This window comes from Anarrhichthys ocellatus, unplaced genomic scaffold (genome assembly GCF_004355925.1).
Source record: "Anarrhichthys ocellatus isolate YVR2014 unplaced genomic scaffold, GSC_Weel_1.0 scaffold216, whole genome shotgun sequence".
NCBI classification, from domain to species: Eukaryota; Metazoa; Chordata; class Actinopteri; order Perciformes; family Anarhichadidae; genus Anarrhichthys; species Anarrhichthys ocellatus.
In genome coordinates, this window is record NW_022280246.1 from 169,973 (window position 1) to 181,359 (window position 11,387).

At 39.7% G+C, this 11,387-nt stretch overlaps 1 protein-coding gene across 2 annotated transcripts; it reads right to left on the reverse strand.

The window, feature by feature from the left end:
* Window positions 1-3,746: 3,746 nt before the first annotated feature.
* Window positions 3,747-6,987, reverse strand: LOC116400907 (transcriptional regulator Myc-B-like). Of its 2 annotated transcripts, none has more exons than XM_031879012.1 (3): window positions 6,939-6,987; window positions 4,988-5,564; window positions 3,747-4,685 (listed from the first exon to the last, which is right to left on the reverse strand). In XM_031879012.1, exons 2-3 carry the CDS (start codon window positions 5,553-5,555, stop codon window positions 4,120-4,122), a joined length of 1,134 nt encoding a protein of 377 aa, XP_031734872.1. In that variant the 5' UTR covers window positions 5,556-5,564; window positions 6,939-6,987; the 3' UTR covers window positions 3,747-4,119. The 2 variants fall into 2 exon arrangements, with proteins under 2 accessions (XP_031734872.1, XP_031734871.1); XM_031879011.1 differs by having other exon boundaries at window positions 3,747-4,688.
* Between the last annotated feature and the right edge of the window lie 4,400 nt (window positions 6,988-11,387).

An 11,387-nucleotide genomic window follows, 5' to 3' on the forward strand; every position in this document is an offset into this window, starting at 1 on the left:
GTACTATTATTGTAACAGAGTATTTCTACAGTGTGGTATTGGTACTATTATTGTAACATAGTATTTCTACAGTGTGGTATTAGTACTTTTACTGCAGTAAATGATGTGAGTACTTCCTCCACGGATGCAGAGACGAAGAATTTGTATTAAACAAAGTTGACGTCTGTTGTCTGAGAAGTCTTCTGATGAACTGAATGTCAGTGAACGCAGCATTAAGCTTCTCTTAAAGGTCGGCTGAACTTCTTAGAAACACCAGATGTTGAGTTTAAAGTTCAGGAAACACCGCAGTATTTATAGCTGCTGTTGATGTACATTAACCACAAAAAAATATTTTACCTGACTTTCATTTTCTTTCTCATCATGAAGGGGAAAAAACCCATCTTCAGTGATGCAGAACAGTTTATTTATACAACTACAAGTACACATAAGACATTTAAGTAACAGCTGAGAAGTGTAGTTTTGTTGTGTAAATCTAAACAGGTCTAAAACCTTTATTTTGAAAAGATTTTTCATGTAACAAGTAGAAACGAAGGAAAAAGCAAAAAAAACGATGAATAACTTTTCCATAAGAAATCATACGAACCGTTGTTTCAAGATGTCAGTTGATCTACAGCAGGGGTGTCAAACTCATCTTCACTCCGGGCCACATCAGCATCATGTTTCCCTCAAAGGGCCGGTTGTAACTGTAAGACTGTATAAATGTAACTACTCCTAACATATTGTTAAATAACTGTCTCTGCTTTTGATTATTGTTTATTCAAGTGTAAAAATATTGTACATGCAGTTATATAAATGTAAAATGATATTTAAGCACATTTCTGTTATAACATAAATCATTTTAATTTAGGGTTAAGAAACCCACATTACTCTATCAAAGATCAAACTATTAAAGAAAATAACAAAGACAAATATCATCAAACACAAGTTATGACATTAACTTTGTTCAAAGCTATTGTTGTCACCTCTCTGCATCACTAATGTCCCTGCCGTCGTCCCGTGCATGGCAGCTACAAGAGCTCCTCACAGAGTCAGGTCTGCCTTCAGCCTCTTACAAACACTGATAGATGATGTATCTCGTCTCTGAGCTAGCTGTGTTGTTAGATTGCTGCTAGTTCCTGAACTCGGTCTGCGATGGTGTTTCTTCACAAACTGACATTTGTAAAAGTCTGTATCTGGTCGGAGCTCACCTGCTCACATACCTTTAGCATGCACTGGGCTGTAGCTTCTGTAAATATATTCTGCTGTGATTGCACTCTGCCTTTTAATTCTTGGACAATTTTATGTTTTTCTTGGAGGCTAAATTTAGCTCCGTGTTTGGTGTCAAAATGCCGACGTAAATAGTATCCTTCATCACGACACGCATCATAACACAGAAGACAGACCCGTTTTTCTCCCTGAAGCACAGACATGTATTCTCTTTCCCATCTTTCATTACATCTTCTTCCCTCTGCATCAATTCTTCTCTTCGTGGACATTTTGGGATTATTTGTCGATCTTTTTCAACTCAATCACTTGATGGAAAACCTCTTTACGGGCTGTTCCCTCTCCTGTCCACCTGTTGTGATAGTTTTAATGTCGGTACACAGACAACATGCTATCTCAGAATTTCAACATGCTATCTCATAATTTCAACATGCTATCTCAGAATTTCAACTTTCTATCTCATAATTTCGACCATGGGGATACTTTTATTTTCAAGTCTAACTTAAATTTATTTTTCCAAAATTAAAAAAAAACAAAAACTTTTTTTTTTTGTTTTTTTGCTGGTGGATTCGCGGGCCACATAAAATGACGTGGCGGGCCGGATTCGGCCCGCGGGCCTTGAGTTTGATACGTGTGCTCTAAGACGTCAGTCGCTCTGAGCGTCTAATAAAGGCGCGGATGTGTGTTACGCTCGAGGCGGTCGAGTTAGTTTTCAGACGCAGAGGACAAAGTGTCAGTCGGCTGTAATCTGCACCGTCACCACTAGATGTCACTAAATCCCACTGGACCCTTTGAACTGTTCTAAAACAAAGAACTCCTGAAGAGAAGTTCACTGCTCTGGAAAACGGATTTCGCAACACAGACAGTTTGAAGACAACCTGTCCTACCAAACGAGTGGTGCGTTCAGGTGTCACAGAAACAGTTGAAACTCTGTGTTTGAAGAAGCTGAGAGGTGAGCTGGAGCGTAGAGAGGGAGGTGAAGGGGAGACACCGATGACTCACCCTTTACTCACTTTACCTCTGACACATTCACATGTTCCACATTTTAACTTGACCTTACTTATTTTTAGATGTTTGTTTTCTTTGTTCTGTTTCGTTTCTGCCTCGAAGGGAAATTCCTCTCAGCCTTCCTCCCACTGACACAGACGATCTTATTCTTCAGTCTTTTAGCTTTTTTAATTCTCTGCATGTTGTTTTGCAATTTTCATACCGAAGAATCAGGCCTTTGTTTAAGACGTGCTTTTATTTTCTATATTTAAATATTAGTGCTGGGCAACGATTAAAATATTTAATTGCGATTAATCTCATTGTTATGGCAAAGTTCAATAATGAATTCAAAAGTAGTGTATTGCGCACTTTTATTTTAAAAGTACTGCTATATGAACAAAAGGGCAACAACATTTGGTTCACGAGATGCAGGCAGCATGTTTTATACTTAATGTGAATATAATTCATACTTTGTTGGCATCTTATTCTGAAAACCGGATGTTCGTCTGACGAAACCGGATGTTGTCTCACGTTAATCTTTCCGCTAACTTTCAAAGTCCTTCGCTGGCTCCTGATCTGTGCCGTTTAAATGCGTTTACCGTGAATTACAGCATATAGGTGCACTAACATGTAAGAGTCTGCTGACTTTACCGTCGCCTTTTCTCTACGGCAACCCTGAGGGACATATCATCTCCAATACAAAACGATAAACATGAGACAGTCTGTTACAATAATAATAAATAAATAGCTAGATAGAATAATTGTCGGCGTTAATTAATTAATGCGTTAACGCCATAATAACGCTTTAACTTGCCCAGCACTATTAAATATATTTATAGTTGCTCCTGTTTGACCTTTTTTTTCTTTCACAATAAAAGCCTCCCAGTGGTTCAAGAGCTTGTTTACAGGAAGTCTTTTGTTTTTTTTAACAGCAGCTCAACATCAATTAAAAAACCTTTTGAAAAGGTTAAATCCACACGATTGTACACAGCTCGTACTCTGTTTTTTTGTAGTGTATTATGTACTGCTCCGTCACCATCAACTGCACTTATTTTGTGTTTCCCTTCATTTACTTTGTGTACTTTATGTTATTAATTGTTGGTTCACTTCATTTCGTCACTTTTCCACTTCGTCATAAAGACGACCAGAAAGCTGCGTCTGACTTTATGAAGTTTAAGGACTTGACTTAAAGAATCTCAGCGTTTGAGACTCTGAGAAAGTTTTCATAAATATCTCAAAAAACAGAAAAAGGTTTGTTTAACTATTCGAGGCCTGAAATCTGCTGCTTTGTTTTAAACATCAGTTTCAGTTATTCCGTCTGATCTCGATTTTTTGAGTTTTTAGAGATTTTAAAAATTTATAAAACATGTAATTTATAAAACATGTAATTTATAAAACGTGTCATAGAGCGATAGAACTGAGGATGAAGCTTTAACTCATGAAGCTCAACTTTCACCTGTTCCTCAGAGACAAACACGATGACGACAGTCTGCTGATCTGACGTCTGTTTGCTCGGCTGGACGTTGACTGAACGAAGAGACTCGATGTAAACAAACACTCACACTGATGTCTGAAGGGCTTTTATTTTGAAAGTGGCTAGAGGTACTTCCTCTCGTGAAAAATATATAAAAATAAACTGTTTAAAAAAATTAAATAAAAACAATGAAAGAATGAAAGAATAAACAATAACAGAGCCAAAGTATTGATTTAAAATCAACTGAAACGATAATAATACAAGTATTGATCACTGTGATCATTATCAGATAAAAATAGAATAAATACAAACAAACACAGTTTGACAGATTGTGAATTATGGTCCTTGTAGTTCTATTATTTATGAATTAAATAGTTAATGATAGAAGATGTAAGTTGCAGTCTTGGCGTTCTGGAGTCAGTTTCTGACGTGATGAACGTGACATAAAATAAACGTTAACGTAAAGTCCTCAGCTGCTCCAGTCTGTGTCTGAGCTCCTCGCTCCTCTTCCTCAGCTCCTCCTTCCTCGTCAGCAGCCTCCTCTCGTCCTCTCGGACCTCGTGGACGAACTGCGTCGCCTCCTTCAGGATCCACACTTTGGCGGCTCGGTGGTTGTCGGCGACCGTCGGGATCTGATCCCTGAGAGCGGAGAAGCTCCTCTTCAGCTCGTTCCTGCGCTGCCTCTCCAGCACGTTGTGAGTCCGCCGCTTGTCCCGGTCGTCCTCTCCGTCGGGCCGAGGGTTAGAGCGCCGCCGGCCTCCACCGACGACACCGCCGCCGCTCTTCCTCAGCGCCGGGCTGCTGCTCTCCGGCTTTGAACGTTTCCCGGCGGGCTGCTGGGCGGCGTAGTCGTGCTGATGGATGTTTACGTGAGAACGTTTCAGGACCAACGAGGACGAGGAGGAGGAGGAAGAGGGGGAGGAGGAGAGGGAGGGGGAGGTCGCTCTGCTGCCGGCATCGGACTGCCGGGATGCCTTCCGCCTGTTCACCGTCACCACGTCGATCTCTTCTTCTTCTTCTTCTTCTAAAATAAAGAAAACATGGTGGAGTCACTAAAGCTGTGAGTTATAATTCTACTGCTGCTCTGGTGAGAATACTAGTAGTACTATCAGTACTATTAGTACTATTAGTACTACTAGTAGGCTTGAAAGAAATGAAAGATGTGTTTTAGGTATTTAATGGATAAATTAATGGATTGTAACATATTAAAGGCATCCATCCTGTAGATGTTTTCATCACGACAGATGAAACTACAAAAAATAACACTTTGTGTTGTAATAAACCACAATGATCCTTTTCAAAATAAAAGCCTGCCCCCCCCACCTGATTCACTGTCACTGCTGCTGAGCGCCGGTGTGTCCGGACACAGTTCTGTCTCCTTCTTCACCGCGGTGAACGGAAGCACCACAGAGGGGTCGATGCAGTCCGTGTGGTGGAAGTCCTGCAGGTACAGGTTCACCTGAGAGCCGCCCGGCTGCTGACCACCATCAGGTGAGGAGGTGGAGGAGGAGTCCCGACGGGCCCGGAGCGAGGCCAGCCTCTCGGACACCACCTTCTCCAGCTCGGTGACGGCGGCGAAGCTGCTGCTCCACATGCAGTCCTGGATGACGAAGGACTGGAGGAGGAGGAGGGCCGCGGAGGGGTCGCGGTGGTCGTGGTCCTCCAGGTGTTGGGACGCCTCTTCCAGGTGTTGGCCGTCGGACGGGGAGACTCTCCGGCTCGGGGACACGGGGGGGGTCGGCAGCAGCTCAAACTTCTTCCACATGTCTTCTCCGGGTCCCGGCAGGTAGAAGTCCTCCACCTCCTCCTCGCCATCCAGGAAGAAGTAAGGCTGCACCGTGTCGTAGTCGTAGTCGTAGTTCCTGCTGGACGCGGTCAACACCGGCGGCATCACGGCGGTCTGTGAGGAGACACGACACCAGGTCAGGGTTTAGAGTTAGACCAACAAAACCTCCTTCAACAAGGGATCAGATACACGATGAATATAAAGAATAAAACATGTAAGAATGAGGCTTCTATGGTTTAAATCTCATCTATAGGCTGTGAAAGAATACGAGTAAAAGTCCAAATATCACAAAAAATACATCCAAATATCACAAAAAATACGTCAAAATATCACAAAAAATACGTCCAAATATCACAAAAAATACGTCCAAATATCACAAAAAATACGTCAAAATATCACAAAAAATACGTCAAAATATCACAAAAAATACGTCCAAATATCACAAAAAATACGTCAAAATATTACAAAAAATACGTCAAAATATCACAAAAAATACGTCAAAATATCACAAAAAATACGTCCAAATATCACAGAAAATACGTCAAAATATTACAAAAAGTACGTCAAAATAATTAGTGCTGGGCAAGTTAACGCATTAATTTCGCGTTAACGCATTCATTAATTAACGCCGACAATTATTTTATCGCGTGTTAACGCATTTTTAAAATTTATTAATTTATTTTTATTTATTTATTTTTTTTAAATTGAAAGACAAGAGACAATACATAGACATAACAACAAGAGGATGACAAGAACAGTGGGATAAAAGCCAGCAAACATCCTATAGTCAGTAGTTTTAGTGCACCTATATGCTGACATTCACGGTAAACGCGTTTAAACGGCACAGATCGGGAGCGAGCGAAGGACTTTGAAAGTTAGCGGAAAGATTTACGTGAGACAACATCCGGTTTCTTCAGACGAACATCCGGTTTTCAGAATAAGATGCCAACAAAGTATGAATTATATTCACATTAAGTATAAAACATGCTACCTGCACCTCGTGAACCAAATGTTATTGACCTTTTGTTCATATAGCAGTACTTTTAAAATAAAAGTGCGCAATACACTACTTTTGAATTCATTATTGAATTTTGCCATAACAATGAGATTAATCGCGATTAATCGCAAAAACTCCATGCGATTAATCGCGATTAAATATTTTAATCGTTGCCCAGCACTAAAAAAAATACATCAAAATATTACAAAAAGTACGTCAAAATATTACAAAAATACGTCAAAATATTACAAAAGTATGTCCAAATATGATATATTATAATATAGTACGTGTTGCTGCTCAGCAGATTAACCAACAGCCGCCAGTCTCCGGTTTTAAAACATGCAACTCTACCGTGAAACACTGACATCACCGTTTTAATGACCAGCTCTTAAAATACAGTTCGTGAGTTAAACTAACTGCAGTGTTCACTTCTGCGTGTTTTCAGGCTGGTTTAGTGTTAAACTCTCCCCGTTAGCTGCTGTTAAACTCACCGTTATGACTCCAGGTGAAGAGCTAAAGGTGTTCCGTGTTGTCGCCTCAGCGTCATCACCGCTAACTGCTCTCGAGACATTTAATACTCCGGCTCGTGCCTTTTTTCCCCTTTTTTCTCCATCCGCACACATGACAATTTTCGCGCCAAATGTGAGCTACATAGTGAACTAAAACGACTCGTGAGCGTGTAAACGACAGCGTGAAAAACAATAAAGAACTTTTTCTGTTAGCAAGAGTCAATTATATGTACATTTTGTGGGTAAAAGTAGCAAAGATACGGGTTAAATGTGGGAACTATTTCACGCGGATGTGCAAGTGAAGCGGTGATGTAAGACGGTGGTTCGGTTCTAACAGTAAATGATGCGGAGGCACGAAGTTCCGGAAACACTCAGTCAGTGATGAGGTCACGAAAAAAATAATATAATAATATAATAAAAAACGTAAAAGAATAAATTAATAAAATAATAAAATTAAATAATAAAAAATGGATAAATAACAAGAAAAGATAAATAATACAACAAAATCAATTAAATACATAAAACATTGAAAAATAAAATGGCCGAATAAAAACACAATAAGATAAAAAAAATAAGGAAAAAAATACTTTTACTACAATTACAAAAAATTAAAATAAGAGATATATATTAAAAGACAAAACAAAATAAAATACAAAAACATTAAAAAGAAAATAACAAAATAAAATGATAACAAAAAATAAAATAAAAAATATTAAAGGAAAAAAACTAAAAACAGAAGAAAACCCATTAAGAAATAAAATACTTCATTATAATTAAAAACACAATTAGGAAGGGAAAGAGACAGAAATTATCATCATTCATGACTTCTTCTGGCCTTCTGTACCTCTGGTTTGTACTTCATCTATAGTCAAAGTCATCCTCTTTCTGTGCTTCTGTTATTGTGTCCACCCCCTGTACAGCACAATTATAAAGCCAGTCATTCCATTATATCTGTTCAGTACACTGTATTTTCACTTCACCTGTTCATCTCCATCACTGTATTTGCAAATACATGTAAAAAAACAATAAAATGTAGATTAGTTTGATGTTTTAAAAGCTTTGATTCTCAGCCCTTCATACCTCCTGCTGTCTCTGTCTTTACACTACTGTCCTCTGGTGGCTGCAGAGACTGCTTCAGTCTACAGTTCTTATTCTACTGGTTCTTTATTTGTATGTTTTCTCTCTTCTTATTTGTTGTTCCTTGTATGCAGTGTTGGAGGAATAATTCTGAGTCTTTACAACATTAAACATACGAAAAAAATACACAGTTACAAGTAAAAGTCCTGCATTCAAAATGTCCCTTTGATCAAAAGTATATATAATGAGTCAAATCTGGAACCATCACATGTTTTTACTCGAAAAAAAGCAACAGTACTTCTACCAGCAGTAGTAAAAAGTGAATCAGTTGTTGCGCGCGGTGCCCCCGCACGCTTTCTTAATTTTAATTTTTAATTAATAAACAAAAAAAAAACATTTTAATTTTTTTATTTTTTTTATTATCAAAAACTATTTTTTATTTAATTTATTCACAATTATTTCTCATCAAAATGTTTTAATTTATCAAGAAACAAGAAGTAATAAATAAATAAGCGGCCTTTTGTTTGAAACGAACAAAAGTGGAACAAGGGGCTCTCAGCTGTGGATGCGCGAACTGAGAGGACCCTTGCCGGCAACGGACAGACCTGAGCTGCCGTCGGAGTGACCACGGATCCACGGCACTTGTGCCCCGCTGTCCGGTCACTCCCTGTGAGCGCCCCTGACTTGCAACGAGAGGCTGCGAGAAGGGGGAGAAAAACGAAGTTCAGGTCTCTCTCTATGTCAATCGCTCACCTGGCCTAATGTGAGAGCGTGGCCTATAGCTCACCCCTCCCTGATTTGCCTCAATGCCTCCGCTTAAGAGAACCTCGGACCGGTAGCTGATTTGCACTAAATAGTAATAAATTGCCAACACGAGCCCAGTATCGATAGCTCGTTTGCTTTCTTTTCCGAATCGCCAAACAGGGATATACTAAACAGTATAACCGGTCGCTCGAATAGCCGTTGGTCTTTATAAATTCTTTTGTTGAATTTATTTATTTTATATCAAATTTCAATTTATCCGTCCCTGCTCAGAGCTCAACAGATATAAAGCTCTTTCAAAATCAAGCGGGACTTCTCCGGGTCTCTCTTCACTATAGAAAACTGGTGTTGGTATCTGTAGGTGTGTGTGCACATAAAGTATGCAATCAGTTGTGTACCGTGCTGGATCGCTGCAGACTTACCACAGGGGCTGGGCTGTCTCTCCCTTAAGAGAAGCCCTCTCCTCTCTGAGTTCCCAAAACAGTTGAAGAAAAGAGTCGGTCGGAAGAAGTTAAAAAAGTTCCTTATTTATTTTTGTCCAATTCAAAGTATATTCCCTTGGTCCAAATACAGAGAGAAAGTGATTAACAGGAAAATAAAAATCAACAAAGTATTTTAAAACCCTCTTGTGCCCTCAGCTGAGCAGGCTGTGTTCAATTGTCCGGAGTAAAAAGTTTAAAAAGATTAACCCAGCGCAGGTTCTAACCTGATGGCTTCTTCCCCAACTCTCCTCTTTCCTTGAAGACCGAGAATACTTATACGCTCTAACCCCCCTGGGGCTTGGTGCCTCCGTGGGGTAGGACAGTATCAGGCCTTTGATCGTACTGTTTATCTAAGTCAGCAGTATATGCCGACACCATTATATCTGCTGGTACTCAGAACACATGACACACCCCGCTCACTGGTTGATGCCTTCAGGACACAGAGATACATGACACTCCAAACAATAAAACATAAAACACCTTTTATCCCCAGCGTAAAGACGTGGTCAAATGCCGGTGCTTAAGGCAACCGGGAAAGACCCTAAGTAATAAATCGTGAGTACAAAGACTGGCTGGCGCCCTCGGTATTTCCAGACCGCCCACCATGCGTGCAGCTGTGCATCCATCACAACATCACAAGCTCTACCTGTCAGAATAAGGCCAAGGTATTCTCATCTATGTGTGTGATCTATGTGTGTAATGCAGAATGCCAACCTCAGCAGGTGACTTCTGTGTGACCCCTTGTGCAACGGTGCGGAAAGCCCTGTTACCGTGTGTGTGTGTGTGTGTGAGAGTGTGTGTGTGTGAGAGTGTGTGTCTGTGTGTGTCCGTGTGTGTCCACAGAAACATGTCTGTGCGACAGGTGCAAACTTATAAGAGACTCAGCTTCCTCTGTCTCTATTTTATTTTGTTTTTCTAACTTTTTATTTGTTGTTTTTTAAGGTGTTTGTTAACACCTAATCACCCTGGCCTTTCGTCTAGGAGCATCACAATTTCGCAAAACACTCCACCATGTTTAACACCCTCTCTTGCGAATTGTGAAATGCCTCTACCGGCTCTCCGTAGGTCACACAAAATCGTTGTTACTACGATTAATCGGTACCAAAACCTTCGACACTGTCTATCACAGTGAGATAGTTAATCCGAAGTCAACTATCATCTTCACTATCTGGGCTCATTCGCTAAATCACCTAACACAGTGTGTTGTTGCAGCCAATAGAAAGCCACAAATACTAACTGTATACAGTATATACTACATTATTAATCATAGTACACAGTTTTAGCAGTTAGTATACAAAACAAATCAATAATCAATAGTAGTAGACCTTGTTGTAGTTGTAGGAATAGTAGTATTGGTAGGGGGAGAAGTAGTAGTTATGAAAATAGTAGTTGTTCTAATAGTGGCAGTTGTTGAATTCGTGATAGTAATCGTTATAGTAGTTGTATTAGTAATAGTGGAAACAGCAGTAATACTAACTTAAGTAGTAAAGGTTGTTGTAGTAGTAGTCGCACAAGGAGTGGTGACAGCAGGAACAAAGGTAGTAAGAGTTGTAGTAGTAGTAGTAATAACAGGAGTGGTAACAGCAGGAATACTGACAAAAGTACGAACAGTCGTAGTAATAGTAGTAGCAGCAGAAGGAGGGGTAACAGTAGTAATACTAACAAAAGTAGTAGCAGTCGTGGTAGTAGTAGTAGTAGTAGTAGTAGTCGTAGTAGTAGTAGTAGTAGTAATAGTAGTAGTAGTAATAGTAGCAGAAGGAGTGGTAACAACTGTAATAATAAGAAATGCACTAATAGTCACAGTAGTAGTCAGAATCAGAATCATTGGCCATGTTTTTTTCCTTGCTCTCCACCTACATACACAGAATTTACAAATAAACAGGAAAAAGATTCAAATATATAAAAAATAAAAACAGGGACAACAAAAAACAAAAAAAGTAGAACAGATGTAAACAAGATACAAATTAATTGGAGATAAAACTTAGCTGAATTTCAGGAGCAGGACCACACCTCAGCCACTCCCCCACTTCCGGCCACACTCCTATAAATACCCACCTACACTAAACCTCGGCTTGCCACGCCTTTCGCATCAAACCGGCATGCCACGCAG